Source organism: Erinaceus europaeus, chromosome 9 (genome assembly GCF_950295315.1).
Source record: "Erinaceus europaeus chromosome 9, mEriEur2.1, whole genome shotgun sequence".
Lineage (NCBI taxonomy): Eukaryota > Metazoa > Chordata > Mammalia > Eulipotyphla > Erinaceidae > Erinaceus > Erinaceus europaeus.
In genome coordinates this window covers 26331575-26352236 of record NC_080170.1, presented here as the reverse complement: position 1 = coordinate 26352236, position 20662 = coordinate 26331575, and the positions used below count along the sequence as shown (strand labels likewise).

At 39.1% G+C, this 20662-nt stretch overlaps 1 protein-coding gene across 3 annotated transcripts in view; it reads right to left on the bottom strand.

Annotated features, from left to right (window-relative positions):
• PLSCR4 (phospholipid scramblase 4) overlaps nt 1-20662 on the bottom strand; it is a 48980-nt gene that overhangs the window by 10152 nt on the left and 18166 nt on the right. Inside the window, exons 1-6 of one of the 3 annotated variants that reach the window (XM_060197549.1) lie at nt 20062-20194; nt 15955-15978; nt 13972-14076; nt 7994-8229; nt 4131-4173; nt 2612-2838 (exon numbers count right to left, since the gene is read on the bottom strand). In XM_060197549.1, the coding sequence (XP_060053532.1) occupies nt 2612-2838; nt 4131-4173; nt 7994-8229; nt 13972-14076; nt 15955-15961 (618 nt within the window). In that variant the 5' untranslated portion in view covers nt 15962-15978; nt 20062-20194. Of the gene's footprint in view, nt 1-2611; nt 2839-4130; nt 4174-7993; nt 8230-13971; nt 14077-15954; nt 15979-20061; nt 20195-20662 lie in introns of those variants that run through there. The other 2 variants (XM_007518071.3, XM_060197550.1) reach the window with 2 other exon arrangements.

Below are 20662 nucleotides of genomic sequence, written 5' to 3'. Positions count from 1 at the left end.
TGTAGAACTGAGGGAGAGAGATACCTAGACGAACAGCTGATTGGTTACTGGCTTTAATAAAAATTCTTTGTCTCTGGGGGCTGAGTGGGGGTGCACCTGGTTGAGGGCACATGCTGCAGTGTGCAAGGACCCGGGTTCAAGCAAGTCCTCACCTGCAGGTGGAAAGTTTCAGTAGCTAACATCCACAGAGCAGTATACTATTATTTGCTGGGGATTGTGCTAAACAGTTGCTTCTTATTTACCACTTAACCCTCAGAACGAGAGACATCACGGAGTGCTTCCCAGGTTCTCAATTCCCTAGGCTCGTTTTTTTTTTTTTCTCTTTATTTGTTTGTATTTAGAAAGGGAAAGAGAAATATAAGAGAGAGGGTGAGACTGAGAGGAAAAACACTACAGCTCTGCTCTTCTATCCATGAACCTTGCCCCAGTGCCAGCCATGGTGCTTACGTGTGGTGCCAAAGCTTGAATCCAATGCCTCATGCACACCAAAGCTTGTGAACTATGAGGTGAGTAATTTCTTGGCTCTATCCTATTAACTCTCTGGGACACTGGGCTGTCCAATTTTCGCATAAGAATACTGAGGTCTAAAGAGTTTCAGGGTGGCTGCGTGGTGGTGCTTCTGTAGTACGAAGCATAAGGAACCCACTCAAGGATCCCAGTTCCAGCCCCCAGCTCCCCACCTGGTGGGGGGGGTCACTTCACAAGTGGTGAAGGTCTACAGCTGTCTATCTTTCTCTCCTCTTTTCTCAATTTTTCTCTGTCCTATCCAACATAAAATGGAAAAGAAAAAGAAAAAAAGGTCGTGAGGAGTAGTGGACTCATAGTGCCAGCATTAAGCCCCAGTGATAACCCTGGAGGCAATAAATAAATATGTACATAAATTTTTTTTAAAAAAAGTTTCAGTAAACTGTCTAAATTGCAGGCAAATAGGGAATTAAAATAGTTTTGAACCTCTCTGTAAAACTGCTTTCCCTGAAGTAAACCTTTGTACAGCTGTACAGGTTAGAATAAAATAATCAACCTATAATTCAGCATGTCTTTTTTTTTTTAAGTTGCGGTGTGATAGCTATCTTTTCTTTCTTTTTTAAACTTTGTATTTACTTACTCTTATTATTGGATAGAGACAGAGAGAAACTGAAATGGGAGTGGGAGATGAGAGTGGGGGAGAGAGAGACAACTGCAGCCCCTGCAGGTGGGGGCCAGGGGCTTCAATGTGTGCACTTAACCAGGTGTGCTACCACCTGGCCCCAGCATGTCTGTTTTCTAGTACCAGAAATGTTACTTTAGAAATGTAATTCTATTGCTAGATACTAAATCTTTTTTAAATATTTATTTATTTATCATTTAGTCCCTTTTGTTGCCCTTGTTGTTTTATTGTTGTAGTTACTGATGGCGTTGTTGTTGGATAGGACAGAGAGAAATGGAGAGAGGAGGGAAGACAGAGAGGGAGAGAGAAAGATAGACGCTTGTTGTCCTGCTTCACTGCTTGTGATGTGACTTCCCTGCAGGTGGGGAGCTGGGAGCTTGAATTGGGATTCTTAAGCTGGTCCTTGTGCTTTGCGCCACCTGTGCTTAACCTGCTGTGCTACTGCCCGACTCCTGACACTAAGTCTTTTTGAGTCACTGTATTTGTAAAGAAAAGTCTGGGTTGTTCAGGGTTGTGTAAAGTCATCTAAAGTCTCCAACTCTGACAGTATATGTCTATGTTTATACCTGGGTATATTTTAATAATGTGTGTGAATACTATTTAAGATGACAGATGTATTTCTAACTCAGACAACACACTAAGAGAAGTATGGTCATTAAGCAACCCTACACTGTGCTTCATCCAACAACCTATATTGGGGGCCAGATGGTGGTGCACAGGTTACCAGGCATAAGGACCTGGGTAGGAGTCTCACAAATGGTTAAGCAGATGCTTCTCTTTGTCTCTCCCTATCTCCTCCTACCCTCTCAATGTCTAACTCTCTTATCTAATAAAAAAAAGGGAGACAAAAAAATAAAAGAGGAGAATTGTTGACAGGAACCTTAGACGCATAGTGCCAACACCTAGCTTCAGCAATAACTTTGGTTACAAGTAAATAAATAACATTTGAAAACATGGGCCCACTAGAAAAACTCCTGTGTGAGGTTCCTTAAGTGAGGCAATTGGCCTTCCTCCAGCCCCAATACCGATATTTTTGGTTTTTTTTTTTGGACTCCAGGGTTATCACTGGGGCTCTGCCTGCACTATGGATCCACTGGTCCTGAAGGCCATTTTTTCCCATTGTTGTTGTTACCATATTGTTGTTGCTGTTGTTATTGTTGGATAGGACAGAGAGAATTTGAGAGAGGATGGGAAGATGAGGTGGGGGGGAGAAAGAAAGATAGACATCTGCAGACCTGCTTCACTGCTTGCGAAGTTATCCTCACCCTGCAGGTGGGGAGCTGGGGGAGCTTGAACTGGGGTCCTTGTGCCGGTCCCTGTGCTTTGCACCATGCCCACTACCTACTTTCATTCTTACTGGCAGGGTCAGTGAGGAAACCCTTTTGTGAGATTCTGGGAGGGGCATAGCCACACCCTGGAGAGCTGGATGGGGAAGACACAGTGGGCGAGACCTCCTTCTCTGACCTCTTGCCTGCAGGAGGAACAACAGAAGCAACAGCAGGTGCATCTGAAAGGTCTCTGCATTGTCATGACTTCTCGGCCCATACAGTCAGTGACCCGGAGGACGAAGGGTCTTAGTGTCCGGTAAGTGTTCCTGGTGTAATCATCTGTGTCTTCAGTCACAAAGTAAACCATCTGGTTCAGGTTGTTTCTAACATCATATCTGTTATTCGTTTCAAAGTTTGTCATCACTAAGAAGCAAAATGAAAAAGCCATGTTATATTAAAAATGGGCCTTAAGAAGTCTTTTTTGGAGTGGGGGTGGGGGGGTAGGGGGAGGTTAGATAGCACAATGGTTATGCACATAGACTCTCATGCCTGAGGGTCCAAAGAAATCCTTTTTGTAACATTTCTCAGGAGCTCAAAGTAAGAGAGATTTAAAAAAAAAAATTCTTGTGGGGGCCGGGTGGTGGTGCACCTTGTTGAGCGTACATGTTATAGTGTGCAAGGACCCAGGTTCGAGTCCCTGGTCCCCACCTGCAGGGGGAAAGTTTTACGAGTGGTGAAGCAGTGCTGCAGGTGTATCTCTCCCTATCTCCCCCTTCCTTCTCAATTTATGGCTATGTCTATCCAATAAATACATAAAGATTATAAAAAGAAAATATTAAGAAACTCTTGTGTATTAAATACACTTGATGAGAATATAAAAATTATCTGTGTGCCCAGCTAGTACTTAATTAATTTTGAAAGCATAAAACACTTCTTTTAAGAAACTGTTTAAAATGGTCTTTTAAACTTTTTTTTTCACATACAAGTAGAGTTTGAAATAATATTCCTGGAGTACCTGAATACAGAAAAGATCAATGAGAAAACCGTGCAGATGAAATTATACATCAGAATATCAAGTAATCAGCTCATGAACTAAGCTAGAAGATGAGGATCATTACTAGGTGGAAATAAGAAAGCACATCAAGAGAATGTAAAGATGGGATGTGGTGGTCAAAGAAATGTCTAGACTTGATGGCATGAGGGTCAGTCTTATGAGGATCAACTCACAGCAGGCATGACATAGACAACTTCTTCCTTTCATAGCAAGAGTGCTGAACTCGCACGCAGTACACTTAAAGTCTGTTTACACTGCACAGCTAACTAACGTGCTACCTTATTAAATTAGTTTCTTGCCTCTTTTTCTTCATCCATGAAAAGTTAATATGAAGAAGTTGGGATGAGTGCAGGACTGGGAGTTGACCAGAATGTAAATTCTTTCCTAGGTAGAGTTGAGCAATGATGTACAAGCTGGTAAGCACATACAAAATAATTCCTCAAACAAAACAAAAAATAACTATCTCTTTTAATACTTCCTTAAAGACAGATTGATAGTCTTTGGTCTTTGAGTGTGTGTGTGTGTGTGTGTGTGTGTGTGTGTTCGTGTATCAATGTATATGAGGAACTAAATGTTAGATAAAGAAGGTTTCTACCTGAATCAAGCACTAATAAACACTACAAAAATTACACTTACTAAAAAAATAAAAAAGTGTACTTACTTTCCAGAGGTTCAAAATGCTGAAGAACATGTATGTTGTCCAACTGTTGGGACAGCCAAATAATTAGAAAGAAAAAAAAACATAAATTAGCACGAGAAAATAAACATAACCATTAAAATATAATCAGTGGCAAAATCCCTTTAAATAAATGAATGGAATAGTGGTCCGGGAGGTGGTGCAATGGATAAAGCACTGGGTTCTCAAGCATGAGGTCCCAAGTTCAATCCCCAGCAACACATGTATCAGAGTGATATCTAGTTCTTTCTCTGTCTTCTCCTTTCTTTTTCATTAATAAATAAATAAAATCTTTAAAAAAGTTTTTTTTTAAAAAATGAATGGAATAAAAAGAAACCTTTGTCCAATGAAGTCAGTCTATCTGTGCCAGCCAGATCAGATGACGAGCAGAGCAATTCTGGTTAGACAACTACTTTCCAGTTCCATACTACAAGACTAAAATATGTGCCTAAAATATCTGAAAAATCACTCACAGGTAGAAGATAGAGAACTGAAACACATGAACTTGGAAAAATTCACATATATATTTATCCATATCCAAGACCTCGGGAGAACTAAAAATGGTTACTGTTGGCAGAGGAGGGTGGGGCCACAGAATTTTGGTGGAAGGAGTGGGTGGTGTAGAACTCTATACTTACTATCTTATATTCGTGTAAATTATTATTAAATAAGTAATAAAAATATAAAACAGAATATATGAAAAATCATATCTTTCATACTGTAATAGCATGTAAAAGAAGCTGTGTTGGTAGAGTTCTTCTAGCAGAATCTGTCCCTAAACACTGGTCTCTCTGACATGTCTGCATGCTGGGAGCTGTTCCACACATTCTGAACCTGAGAAATTTAACCTGGATCAATCATGGAAAAAACAGATGTTCTCAGTGGTCCAAGAAGAGGTAATCAGCTAGGGTGGCTCTTAAAGAAGTGTTGGGTTTTAATATTATTTCACAGGTACTTCTGAGAAATTAGCATACTGATTTCTGATCACCTGTATACCTAAGAGCCAAGTTTTTTTTTTTTTTTTTAAAGGCATGCTCTTTTATAAGGGAAAGGGCCCAAGAAGGCCAGAAGTCTGTGAACAGGACTGGGGCAAAGAAGAGAATATGTTCTGGGATGGAATCCTTTGTTAAAGGATGCTAGGAATATCAAGAGTCCAGTCTCTTACCCATTGTGCCATCTCCCAGGCCAATGCTAGGAATATCATTAGATAAACCCTGACCTTAACCTCACTTATGAATCACTGTAGGCAGTTGGATGGATACATTATCTGTCAGACTTTAGAGCATTCTAGTAGAAGAGAAGAAATTATTTTGAGGATGATTAACCATAGCTATAAAATTTTAGATAATAAATATCACTATGTGTAGTCTGATTAGATAATTGGATCTAAATGTTATATTAGTGATTTTTAAATTATTACTAATCCTTAAACCTTCTAATTAGATCATCCCACCAGGATCATTTCTTTCTTTTCTTTCTTTTTTCTTTTTTTGCCTTCAGGGTTATTGCTGGGGCTTGGTTCCTGCACTACCAATCCACTACTCCTGGAGGGTATTTTTTTCCCTTTTGTTGCCCTTGTTTATCTTCCTAGTTGCTATTGCTATCTTTGTTGTTGGATAGGACAGAGAGAAATGGAGAGGGGAGGGGAAGACAGAGAGGGAGAGAGAAAGATAGACACTTGCAGATCTTCACCACTTGTGAAGTGACCCTCCCTGCTCCTACAGGTGGGGAACAGGGGCTCGAACCGGGATCCTTGGGCTGGCCCTTGCGCTTTGCCACGTGCGCTTAACCTGCTGTGCTACTACTGCCATGCCCTCGGATCAGATCATTTCTTATAATAAAACAGATCATTAGATCATTCCTAACACTGTCTGAAACACCATATTTCACTAAATATTTGTTGAATGCTGGTTAATTAAATGTATATGGATGTAGTAATAAATGAAATAAAAACTAATGGAACATGTCTTTAATATGGTTATAAGAGAATTATAAAGAGGATACAATTCTTCTTTCATTAAAGTTTTTTGGGGGGCTAAAGAAGTAGCTCAAAGATAAAATATGTGCTGATCTACTTGAGGTCCAAGTTTGATCCCTATCACAGGCTACAAAGGTATCTCTCTCCCTCAAATGATAATTTACAATTTAAGAATTTTCCAGTATAAAAACACAATGAGATGAGTGAGTCTAACTGTGTCTTATAAAATATTAAAAGCAGTCAATCATTTAAGTAACTTAGAGTCCCTGTAATATATCCAGGATGTTAAAATCTAGAACAAAAAAGTAAAAATACTCACTGGTTGGTCAAATCATTCACAGCTGAGCAAAATCATCTAAAAAATTATCTTCATTAATGTGGGAGAAACCACCCAATAAAATGATATATATATATTTTTTAAAAAGAGTGTGATTGTGAAGGAGTAGTTCTCGAATTATGAAGTCACTGACCAAACCAATACTTTAGAAAGAATATAATCCTGCCACTTTGAACATTAAGTCATTCTGTTAGTTAGAATTATTCAATCTGCAAATGAAATGACAGCAAAAATACTAAGGTAAAGAAAATGCGGGGTTCCAGGTGGTGGCACACTTGGTTAAGCCTCACACTCACACTACAGTATGCAAGGACCCAGGTTCAAGCCCCTGATCTCCACCTGCAGAGGGAAAACTTCACAAGTGGTAAAGCAGGTCTGCAGGTGTCTGTCTCTCTCTCTCTCTATCTCCTCTTCCCCTTTCAGTTTCTCTCTGTATCTATCCAAATATATATATATGAAAGAAAGAGAGAAAGAAAATACTGAACTCTATCTAGGGTGGGTGGAGGGGAGAGTACAGATCCTAGAAAAGGATGACAGAAGACCTAGTGGGGGTTGTATTATTATGTGGAAAACTGAGAAATGTTATGCATGTGAAAACTATTTTATGTACTGTCAAATGTAAAACATTAATCCCCCAATAAAGGAAAAGTCAAAGAAAAAAAAAAAGAAGAAAGAAAAACAAAATGCTGAACAAAATGAGAAGCTCCATTTCCTCCCATTCACAAAATGTTTCAGCTAGTAACGCAGACACGACTATCATCCACTTGGTGGACCCAGTGAGCCAGAAATATGGGAAGATTATAAATGTTACCTCATCAAAAATTCTTGAAATAAAGTAGATACTGCTAATACTTTCTACCACGCCCTTCAGAGCACTGCTCAGCAATCACTGATAGTGCAGGGGGTTGAATCTGGGATTTGGGAGCATGGGAGTCTCTGGATAACCACTACGCTATCTACTCCTGCCCTGCTGATACTATTTTATAGATAACAAAATTCAAGCATAACAGGTTAGAAGGTGGCCATCTTTTTCTATTTTTGTTGCTGTTGTCGTTATTGGATAGGACAAAGAGCAATTGAGAGAAGAGGGGAAGACAGAAGGGAGGAAAGACACCTGCAGACCTGTTTCATTGCTTGCAAAGTGACTCCCCTGCAGGTGGGGAGCTGGGGGCTAGAACCAGGAACCTTAGTCAGGTCTTTGCTTCGTACTATGTGCGCTCAACTCAGTGTGCTACCGCCCGGCCCCCATTTTTCTTCCTTTTAACTGCCTTTAAAAGAACATCATGCCTGTCTTAAATTTCAACAAAATCTCTTTATGAAAACCATTTTAGTACTCCACCACAAAGATTCGAAAACACTCTTTTCCCTTCACATTTCTGCAATTGGTAAGCACCCTTCATTCCTACAGTCTCACTAACTTAGACACCTGGCATCAGTAACACATCTCCACTACATACTCTATGCAGTTTTTCATCTCTTGTCAGATGCACTGTCATATTTTACATGAAAATAATAAGGAATTGTGTGACATACCTGTGCTAAGTATTCCAGACCGGGAGGGCAGTTTGGCATGGGGGTTGGCAACTGCATCCATGTGACTGGAGGAGGTTGGTTTGGCATCGGATACCTGCCAGGCTGGTACTGAATAGGTTGAGAACCAGTTGCTAGGTGGTACAAGGGAAAGGAACTAGCCTGATGTGGATTATAGTATCCAGTAGGCAAGCCAACTGGGTAGGCAATGGGTGGAGGTATGCCAGGTCCAGGAGGACCTGTGACAGAAACAAAAGAAAGCATTTGATAGCATTCACACTTTAATATGCTAGGACCTAGCACAACTGTTATCATGAAGATAAAGATCATATGGGGAGTCGGGCAGGAGCGCAGCAGGTTAAGCGCACATGGCGCAAAAGAGGACTGGCGTGAGAATCCTGGTTCGAGCCCCCGGCTCCCCACCTGCAGGGGAGTCGCTTCACAGGCAGTGAAGCAGGTCTGCAGGTATCTATCTTTCTCTCCCCGTCTTCCCCTCCTCTCTCCATTTCTCTCTGTCCTATCCAACAACGACGACATCAATAACAACAGTAATAACTACAACAATAAAACAACAGGGGCAACAAAAAGGAAATAAATAAATATTTAAAAAATTCTGGAAAAAAGATGAAGATCACATAACACCTATTTAAAAATAAGAAGACTAGGATGGTACTTGCAGAATGATTGTATAAAAGGCTTTCACACCTGAGGCTAGACATCTCAGATTCTAGCAACACCGCAAGACAGACCAATGCTCCAGTTAAAAACAAAACAAAACAAAAAAGATGTCCCATTTTATGAGTTGTACTCTATGCCAACAAAAAAGGTTATTTACACAGTAACTCAGTTAAATCTCATAAATATTACGGGGGTAGATAGCATAATGGTTATGTAAAGAGACTCTTATGCTTGAGGCTCCAAAGTCCCAGGTTCAAGCCCCCACACTACCATAAGCCAGAGCTGAGCAGTTCTCTGGTAGAAAAAAAAAACAAAACCTCATAAATATTATAATATTTACTTCTAAGTAATAACTAATTTTTAAACATATTTGGAGTAAAAAATATTTCCTGTGGGAACACACCTCCCGTGTGACAGTAAAAATGATATAATTGAATTGAAATTTTTATTTTAAATGATTTATTGACTTTTTAAAATAATTTTTGTTACTAATGGCTTGTTACAAGATTATAATCAAACCAACATCAAAGTTCCATATTCCCACCCTCCAACCCCCTAAAGATAACCACTATAGTTCTCCCAAATCTTGCAGACAGTTTGCTTGTTTTTGTTTTGTTTGGATTTTTTTTTTTTGTCAAGTTCATGTAATCAGATCTGTAGACTCCACATATGAATAAAACCACTTGGTAGTTGGTCTTTCATCTCTTTACTTATTTCACTAAGCATAATCACCTCCAATTCCACCCATTTTGTCCCACAGGACACCATACCATTTTTTTTTTTTTACCACAGAATAATATTCCATGGACTATATATCCCAAACTTCTTTAGCAAGTCATCTGTTGATGGGCATTTAGGCTGCTTCCACTCTGGCTACTGTGTATAATGCAGCTATGAACACAGAGGTGCATATGTCTCTTCTAATTAGTGTTTGAACGTCCACTGGATAAATGCCTAAATGTGTGTGATTTTCCCTGTTGTTGTTGTGTTCCTGCTTCTATTCTAATTCTGATCATCTCATTAAAAGTTGGAATTTCTTTGCTGCTTCTTTTCATGTGGGACTTCTCTCAGTGATTCTTGCAAGGCAGGTTTGGTAGTAGCAAATTCCTCCAGTTTCTGAATGTTCTCAAAGATCTTTATTTTCCCCACATATTTGAAGGATAATTTAGCAGGATATAGAAGTAGTGGCTGGCAACTCTTATCTTTTAATATTTTAAATATGCCATTCATTTCACTCCCTCTTTGCCTCTACGGTTTGTGAAGCCTTCCCCTTGCAGGTGGAAGGTTGAAACCTGGAGGTTTGAACCCAAGTCTTTGTATATGGTAATATATGCACTTAACCAGATGCACCACTGCCTCCCTCCTCTCTTTTTTAAGAGTTCTGTGTTGCCTAAATTTAGACCCAGAAATGGTGGAGCTCAACCAATAATTTCCCAATTTAGTGCCAGCTAACCCTCAGCACCTGTTTTTAGTTCTGGGAATCACTCCTTCACTTCTTTTCTGGCCACAAGCTGCACATGTCTGTCTATACTCATCTGAAGCTTAGGTGGTTTTCTATCTTTTCTTTCTTTCTTTCTTTCTTTTTTCTTTCTTTCTTTCTTTTTCTTTCTGTCATCCTTTCTTCCTTCCTTTTCTTTTTCTTCCTTTCTTTCTTTCTTCCTTTCCTTCCCTCCCTGCCTCCCTCCCTTCTTCCTTCCCTCTCTTTCTTTCTTCTTTCTTTCTTTCTTTCTTTCTTTCTTTCTTTCTTTCTTTCTTTCTTTCTTTCTTTCTTTCTTTCTTCCTTTCTAGTTGTTTCTTTGACTTAGACCTATGCCTCAGCTGTCACTTTCCCAGTTAGGTGTTAACCTTCTCTGAGTACAGCTTTTTAGTACCAGGAATCTCTTTCTCGCCCCATTTCTGTTCATAAACCACGTGTGTCTGTACTCACTGGTAACTTGGTGAGTTTCTGAAGAAACCCTGGTCTTATTTTGTTGACTAGTCAGGTGATTACTATTGCTTTTCCTAGTTGACTGGAGAAAGCAGAACTCAGCTACTGCTACACCATAGCCACACCTCCAAAAGTCCTGACTTATTTCATTAAAGATAATGTGCGGAGAGAACAGAGTGACATTCAGTTCTCTTTTTCAAATAACCATTATTATTACCATTACTTTTAACTACAGCACTGCTCAGTTCTGGATTATGGTGGTGCTAGAGATTGAACCTGGGACCTCAGAACTTCAGACACGAGAGTCTTTTTACGTAACTATTACACTATATCCCTGCATTCACTTCTGTCTTATGTCCTTGCCAGTGATTTTGAGCCTCCTGTTGCTAGGGCCTCAGGCATGAAAATTCTGTGCTCTGATGCTGTACTATCTAATAAACCAATAATTTCACTTAAAGAAATCTTTTAAAATTAATATTTCTTTTTTTTAAAGTGCAGATTTTTAAAAATATTAATTTATTCCCTTTTGTTGCCCTTCTGTTATTGTTGTTATTAATGTTGTCATTGTTGGATAGGACAGAGAGAAATGGGGAGAGGAGGGGAAGAAAGGGGGGGAGAGAAAGATAGACACCTGCAGACCTGCTTCACCGTTTGTGAAGCTACTCCCCAGCAAGTGGGGAGCTGGGGGCTCGAACCGGGATCCTTACACTGGTTCTTATGCTTTGTGCCACCTGCACTTAACCCACTGCGCTACTGCCCGACACCCTAAAGTTAGTATTTCAAGTAGAACATTTAAATTTCTTTAAATGTGAACTGCTCCAGCCATCATAAATACATAAGTCGTTTAGCCACAAGGTGGCTGTCATGGAGAATTTGTTTCTGTATCTCATAAATAAAAATGCATTAGTTGTATGCTCAGAACTATATTTTTAATTTATCTAGTCATTTAATTTAAAGAATGTCTCCACTTAGCTAATTCTTTATTTCTCTTTATTTTTTTTAACAAGGTACAGAACATCTTAATTCTGGCAGAATTTAGGTTCTTACATATTTAGATCATGTTGATAGTTAATGAAGTAAAACAGAAAAATGATCAGGTACTGTGTGTTTATACTGTAGGATTTCAAGACCCTGGATTTAGGAGGTGTTATGATGTGGAAATAGGAAGAGAAAGGAGAAAGGATTAGATCCACACAACATGCACACACCTGGTGTTTATCTGTGTGTCGGGGGCGGGGACTGGGGTGAGAGCTCAAAGTTCTGTAGTTTTTTAAATATTTATTTATTTATTCCCTTTAGTTGCCCTTGTTGTTTTATTGTTGTAGTTATTACTGTTGTTGTTAATGATGTCGTCGTTGTTGGATAGGACAGAGAGAAATGGAGAGAGGAGGGGAAGACAGAGAAGGGGAGAGAAAGACAGACACCTGCAGACCTGCTTCACCTCCTGTGAAGTGACTCCCCTGCAGGTGGGGAGCTGGGGGCTCGAACCAGGATCCTTACGCCGGTTTTTGTGCTTTGTGCCACTTGTGCTTAACCCGTTGTGCTACCACCTGACTCCCAAAGTTCTGTAGTTTTCAGAAAGCCCTGCAGGAAGAAAATCTGAGTTTCACAGATAGCATTTCTAGAGAAAAATATGTCATTTTACCACAATATCATGAATATAGGGATTTCTTCTGCTCTTCCATAGCCTAACATAATGAGTTCCATTTCTAAAAGAAAATTAACCTTAGACATATAGTTAAATACTATACTATATCTTATCAATCATTTTCTTTTTTTTAATTTTTAAAAAAAATTTTATATTTATTTATTTATTTTTTCTCTTTTGTTGCCCTTGTTGTTTTATTGTTGTAGTTATTATTGTTGTTGTTGTTGTTGGATAGGACAGAGAGAAATGGAGAGAGGGAGGGGAAGACAGAGAGGAGGAGAGAAAGATAGACACCTGCAGACCTGCTTCACCGCCTGTGAAGCGACGCCCCTGCAGGTGGGGAGCCGGGGTTCGAACCGGGATCCTTATGCCAGTCTTTGTGCTTTGCGCCACCTGTGCTTAGCCCGTTGTACTACAGCCCGACTCCCATCAATCATTTTCTAACCCATCAGAATGTATCTGACTACAATCCTGGTAAACAATCCTGGTAAAAGATTTTAAACTCATTTAGTTTTTTAAAAATGTATTTTTAGTTGTAAAATGTGGTAGTTTGCCAAATTACTCTCTAAAAAGACTTGAACTTTCACTGACAGTCTGAGTCACTATTTTCCTGAGTCACTGCCAGTACAGTATTTAAAGTCATTAAAAAAAAAAAAAGTGCATCACTCCAAACTCCTTAATCAGTTTTCTAGTCAGATGATCATCATTTCCCTGTATTTTCCTGCCATTTGTCCCTGGCTTGTCTCATACCACAGCCCCATGTCCTCAGGATTTTTGCACATTGTGTTCTTCCTGCCAGATATGGACCCTCCCTTCTCCTTTTTCTTTGTTTTCATTGCTGCCAGGGTTATCCCTGAGGCTCAGTGTCTGCAGGAGAAACCAATCCTCTGCTTCTGGTAGTCATTTTTTAAACTTTTATTCCTTCTCTCTCTCTTTCTCCCTCCCTCCCTTTCTATTAGATGTAACAGAGAGAAGTTGAGAGGGAAGGGGGAAGATAGACTTCTCCACCCCTGCTTCACCACTCACAAAGCAGCCCCCCCCCAACAGCCACAGATGGGGAAGTGGGGCCTTGAACCCAGGCCCTTGTGCATAGTAAAGTGTGTGTGCTCACTGGGTGCACTACTGCTCAATCTCACCCACCCCCAACTGCTCCCCCCAGCTGCCCCTCCCCACTTCCTCTTCTTTCTCTCTTTATTTAATTATTATTTTTTTACCAGAGCACTTTTCAACTCTGGCCTGTAGTGTGTGTGTGTGTGTGTGTGTGTGTGTGTGTGTGTGTGTGTGTAAGGGCGGGGAAGGGGGGGGATAGAACCTAGGACCTCAGAGCCTCAGGCATAAGACTCTCTTTGAGTAACCATTATGCTATCTACCCCTGCCCTTCTTCTTTTTGAATGCGAAATTCTTATTATTGCAGTCAAATCTTGCTACCTCAACTAAGGCTTCCTTGAAATCGCCGGAAATTGGTTGCTGTCTATGCCCGAAAATGTTCTTAACTTTCTTCACTTCCCATGGCTTATGGGAATTGAAGACATGTTTGCACAACTTCCTTCCTTAGTAGCTTACAAATCCCTGAAATATGTTATAATTGGAATCCAGCAATCACTAGGAACCCTGTGAGCATCTAAAATTGACTGGACCACTCTGTTAATCCTTTAATTTTAAAGGCAAACTTAGTTATTAATATGGTTTTCTAGAGAGAAAAAGATCCTTTTTGAATACTTGACATACCAGGTACAAAAGGGGCATTGTAGGCGGGAGGGACATCTTGACCAGGAGATTGTATTTGATTCTCCATCTTATCTGCAGGTTGCTCAGGGGCTGTGGGGTCTGCACCTTCAGGGAGGGAGACAGGACGTGATTTATAATGGGAAAGATAATAGGATAACATAATATATTCATTTTTTTCTGCTTGCTATGCATTAACAAATGTAAGAAATCTGAAACATTTTTTCTCTTTTTTTTGCCTCCAGGGTTATTGCTGGGGCTCAGTGCCTGTACCATGAATCCACTGCTCCTGGAGGCCATTTTCCCCCCCTTTGTTACCCTTTATTTATTTATTTTTTATCATTGTTGTGGTTATTATTGTTATTGTTATTGATGTCATTGTTGTTGGTTAGGACAGAGAGAAATCAGGAGAGGACAGGAAGACAGAGAGAGGGAGAGATAGATACCTGCAGACCTGCTTCACTGCCTGTGAAGTGACCCCCCCTGCAGGAGGGTAGCCAGGGGCTCGAACCCGGATCCTTACGCCTTGGCTTTGCACCATGTGCGCTTAACTCGCTGCGCTACCGCCAGACCCCTTCTAATTTCTTTTTAAAAGATTATTTATTTATTTTTATCGGATAGAGAGAGAGAAATTGAGAAGGTTGGGGGAGATAGAGAGGGTGAGAGACAAAGAGACACCTGTAGCTCTATCTCACCACTCATGAAGCTTTCTCCCTGCAGGTGGGGACTAAGGGCTTGAACCTGTGTCTTTGTGTACTGCAATGTGTGCACTTAACCAGATACACCACCACCTGCCCCAGACTCTGATTTCTTACAAGGAAACTAAGCACATGCCATTAATGTATTTGATACACTTTCAGGATGAATACAGATTAAGAAATAAGTTTGAACAATTATACTGCATGATTAAAGCAATGAGATTATGCATAGTAACTGAGCTAATCAGCTGCTGATTCCTGTCTACAGAATTTCCTTAGCTTGTAGAGAAAAATATTTTTCTTGTTAACTCATATGGAGTAAACAGTCACATGAAGAGTTAATCTGACTTTTCCTTAATCTTCTTTTTTGGTGAGTGTCTGTGTCTCAATAAACCGTATAGCAAACACTTGATAAATACAATATAAGACATGCTAAGTAGTAGTTGAAAAGTCAGTGGTGTTACAACCAAGTCAAGGAGAGATGGTTTAGTCAGCAGTTCCAAAGGTTCTATTATTATTATTATGGTATTTTTCCTAAAAAACAACCTAGGTCACTGCCATTACTGCCTAAAAGTCACTTTTCATGATGTGGTATCTTGTTTTTTGTTAAAATTAAAGCGACTTCTCTCTGGTATCACTGTAAGAAAAAGTTTTGAATATCTTAACTGGTTGGTTTTTATTTCATTAAAATCACTCTCCCCCTTCAAAAAAAAGGGTGGGGGTATGCTATCTCTTTTTATAATCTCCTGCATTTCTTTGGAAATACAAGACCTAGGTTTGAGGTTCAAGAAAGGCTGTGGCTGCCGGTTTTAAATAACTACTTCCTCTTCACAGATTTACTTTGCTATCTGTATTTTCTCCTTACCAAGTTCCCTCCCTGCATAGTTTAGAAATCTTCCAGTATTTATGTTTCAAAATAAATTCCTTTGAATCATTTTCTGTCAAAATTGGACAGAACTGTTCACATATATAAATGTATAAACATGCATAGATATTAATGCATATGTAATCTTCATAGTAAAATGCTATAAGATAAACTTTTTTTTAAAGTTAAACTCTATTTTATTATTATTTTTACTGTTGCTGTGTCTGGGACTTCACCATTCTGGATTGACTTTTTTCAGACAGAAACACTGAAGCTTCCCCTTGTGTTGCTTGCAGGAAATGACAGATTAGGTATCTCCCCAGGTGAGCTACCTGTCAGTCTTAAATTCCAACTTTCAAGGAAAGTAACCACACAATTCACACTGGAAAATAAAACATATAAAATTCATTCACAAAAAGTTACCTGACATTTTGAGGAATTACAATCCTGAAATAAAAAAAAAATTAAGGTTAGAAAATAAATATACAGACACAATAAATAGTTACTATTATTATCTAGTAATACATGTTCTGTGATCTTATTTTACTTTATTATTATTATTTTGGCTAGCACCTCTATAAGCCAGAGATGTGCAGTGCTCTGGTCTTTCTATCTCCCTTTCACTATTTGTAAATAATTTTCTTTAAAAAGATAAGTACATATATATATATATATATATATACATATATGCACATTGTATAACTCAGAAGTAAGCTAAACTCAGAGGTTTGAAACAAAGAGTGAAGTTGGGGACAAGAAGTTTTTATAACTTACTTAAGAAAAAGGAAATTATCAGGGAAAACAATTTTTTTCTTGGTATTTCTGAGTTCTGCATGATGGCAAAGAACAAAGAAAACACCACAAGACAAGGACTTTGAATGCTTATCAAATATAGGTAAGTGGTGGGACACCTTTTGCATATCACCTCAGATTATGTATTATTTCCTAATTCATAAGTAATCAATCTTGCTAAAATCAAATTATTCTAACCCTGATGTCCTTCCAATGTGTCATTCTATTTCTCAAGTGTACAGAATGTAGCCATTTGTGTTGTTTGCTTAGAGAGTCATTGATGGGTGCTGGACAGTGGCGCAGCTGGTTGAGTGTACATGTTGTCATGAGCAAGGACCAGGTTTCAAGCCCCCAACCCCTAACTGCAGGAGTGGGGGAGATTCAGGAGTAGTGAAGCAGTACCACTATAGGTGTCTCTCTTTCTCCCTCTCTACCTCCCCCTACTCTCTTGATTTCTCGGTCTCTATCCAGTAAATAAATAAAATATTTTTTAAAAATGAAGTCATTGATAAGAGACATTGAAACTGAATGAGCAGTGAACACTAATACTGAGTTGATCCAGAGAATGTCACCACGATATAAGTCAATACATAGATTTCACTTACTGTCTTGTCAAGCATATGTCAGAATTCTATCCATCTTGCACCATTTATTTCCTCTTACTTAAGGAGCTGGTGTTAGCTATACCATGTGATGTGCATCTTAAAAAAGTAATGTTCAGTCACTAGCCCACAGATGAATGGTGTTCCTGAGAATACTGTACTTTGATCAGGAACAGGAATAATATATGGTAGTTTCTATAAGACATTTGTGTATGTGTTTAAATATGCACATTTACATACATGACATTGTTCCACACATATAAAAAGATGCATGTGGGGGGTTGGGCGGTGGTGCAGCAGGGTAAGTGCACATTTCTCCAATGCACAGGGACTCGCATAAGGATCCAAGTTTGAATCCCCGGCTCCCCACCTGCTGGGGTGTTGCTTCAGGGGTGGTGAAGCAGGTCTACAGGTGTCTTTCTCTCCTCCTCTCTTTGTCTTCTCCTTCTCTCCTGATTTCTCCCTGTCCTATCCAACAATGACAGCAATAACAACAACAATAATAACAACGATGAACAGGGGCAACAGAAGGTGAAAAATAATGGCCTCCAGGAGCAGTGGATTCATAGTGTGGGCAATAACCTGGAGGCAAAAGAAGAAAAAAAAATGCGTGTGACAGGGACAAGTTGCTTATAATTATTTAACTAAAGTTGTTCCTCTCTACATTAAGCCAGGGATTATAAACCATTAAGGAACTGTCATGAGAACTAATTAAAACAGGTCAAGCATTTCTATGAAAAAGAGTCAAATTCTTAATCTATCATCCATCTCGCATGTTCTCAACTATCTGCGGTGGCAAATGGTATATAGCATGATGCAAACAGGGTACTTTTGATAATTGCTGAATCTAAATAAAGGCAAATTTTAATTTTTTTTTTTTTTACTAGAGCACTGTTCAGCTCTGGCTTATGGTGGTGCAGGGGACTGAACCTGGGACTTTGGAGCCTCAGGCATGAGAATCTGTTTGCATAACCAAGATTTGAATATTTTTGTGTGCGAAATACAAACTGGAAGGAAAAAAATAGACTTCTGGACCCCAAACATAAATTGAAATGTTTGGCATCTAATACTGAAAGCCTGTATTATTTATTTATCTAGTTAGTTCATAGGCAGTTGTCCTTATAATCTAAGCATATTTTGAGACTGATTATAAAAAGTATCAGTTCTCCTGTTCTGACCATGCACTGGAGAAATTAGAATTGAAATCTGATTCAAGTGGCTAAATGACTACTTGAAAAAAATGAACCAAAGTTGGGGGCTGGGTGGTGGTGCACCAGATTAAATGCACACAGTACAAAGCACAAGGACTTGTGCAAAGATCCCAGTTCAAGCCCCTGGCTCCCCACTTGCAGGGGGTCACTTCACAAATTGTGAAGCATGTCTGCAGGTGTCTCTGTCTATCTCCCTTTCCCCTCTCAATTTCTCTCTGTCCAGTGAAAAAAAGAAAGAAAGAAAGAAAGAAAGAAAGAAAGAAAGAAAGAAAAAAAAAAAAAAAGAAAAGTGGCCACAGGAGCAGTAGATTCGTAGTGCAGGCACCGAGTCCCAATGATAACCTTGCAGGAAATAAATAAATACATAAATAAATAAATAAATCCTCCCAAACAAAAACAAAACCAGGGTCAGTGAGATAGTTCACCCAGGAGTATGTCTACTTTGTCATGCAGGCAACCCAAGTTCTATCAACAGCTGTTCCCCACCACCCTGGTGGAAGCTTCAGTGCTGTGGTTGGTGTCTTTGCCCCTTCCACTCTGTATTTGTCTTTTTGTCCAAGAAAGTTGGTTTGGACTGATGGAGTCTTAGGAATGACAAGAAAACAATAGAAATTAAATAAATCTTGCAAAGAAAATTTAGACCTGTAATTTCAAACAGAAGTGAACAAGCCAATCAACCAGAGCATTGTCCAGCTCTATGGTATTGTAATCTCGGGGATTGAAATTGGGCCCTCTGAGCCTCAGCCATGAATTTTTTTTGTATAACCATTATGCTATCTGCATAACAAAAAAAATGCCTTCTTAAATGAAATAATACCAAAGAATTTCAGTAGATATATATTTACATGTTGCCTTACAAGCTGCATTCCAAACTGACACCAGTAATAATCATATTTTACTTCTGGTAAGCATGGTTCTAGTACTATGACTTTATAAGTTTTGTTTATAGTAAGCTTCAAATTGAAAAGTTTTAGAAGGAAAATGAAGACACACTGGAAAGTCTTCCTATTTGCAGCTGAATAAAAGATAAGTTAGAGTACAGCCTAAGAGAGGAAGGGCTTTGCTTTTAGATGGTGATATTATTTATTCAGATAAATAAACTGATCTAGTAATAGACTTTAAGGAAGAGCATGAAATTAAAAATATATTTAAAGACATCTTTGAGAAATTGAAAGAATGTATTCATTATATCTTCAAGATACACATACTAAATGTATTTTTTTAATTATCTTGAATTATTGAAGACAGATATTTATTTAGAGTACTTCATGGTAAAAAAAAAAATTCAGGAGAAAATTCATTTAGAATTTAAAAAACAGGGGGCCGGGTGGTGGTGTACCTGGTTGAGTGCACATTACAGTGCACAAGGACCCAAGTTCACGCCCCTGGTCCCCACCTGCAGGAGGAATGCTTCGCAAGTGGTAAAGCAGAGCTGCAGGTCTCTCTCTCTGTCCCTCTCTCCCTCTCTATCACCCCCTTCCTTCTTGATTTCTGGCTGTCTCTCTCCAGTAAATAAAATAAAGATAATTAAAAAAATTAAAAGAACACTGAAGTTGGCTTATTAGAAAGCCTTAACAAAGCTCTTAGTATATGGAAATACTGGTATTTTCCAAATCTTCAAGTTTCATAAAGCTCATCATTTCACAAGGGTCCATACTCAATGTACACAATTCATGTGCTAACAGGCTAGCAATACATATATATATTGCTGAACCAGGAAATAACTTCATCCTTTGACAATAGCTCTTGTGTCATTTTTATTTCCATTGCAGTGATAGCTACTCAAATTTACTTGTTACATGAAACTTAGTGGCTATATAATAAAGCATCTAACCACTGCCCCAGACTCTGGGGAGGCAACTTCCTAACCTGCAGAACTTCTAAGTGAATAGACGGAATGTCTTTACTACTCATGCTGGCCATACCTGAGGTTATGCTAAGTAGTCACAGGGTGGGGACCGAATTTTCCAGGAAGATTAAGAGGTTTGGGGCTTGCATCATACGGTATTTAACTAACCTATGGCCTTCTGGAGAAATGTAGGGTAGGTTGGGTGGCTGGAGGTGGCCATTAGCAGCAGATAAAGTGAACAGGAAGTATACAGCAGTGAGAATAACTTGAGAGGCTTGCCTTGTTTGTTTTGTTTATTTTTGTCTGTTTGTTTTGGGGGTGCTGGAGCTTGAACTCAGCCTCAGACTTAAGAAGCATGTGTTCCTATAGCATGTGCCCCAACATTCCCAGCCCTTAATTGAAACTTGAAACTTTTAATCTAATATATATATACATATAGATATATATTTATCTCTGGAGTATTTTTTAATACTCTGTCACATAATTCCAACATCTTGTAATCTTGACACCTGACAATTTCAGAATTAAAAGATGTAAATATCCTAAAGATTCAGTGTGGGCAGCAAAATAACTCAGTCGGATAGTGTGCTGCTTTGACATATAAGTGATGCAGGGTTGATGCTTGTACCCCACTGTATTGAAGGAAGATTCGGTGCTATGGTATTTTTCATTCTCTA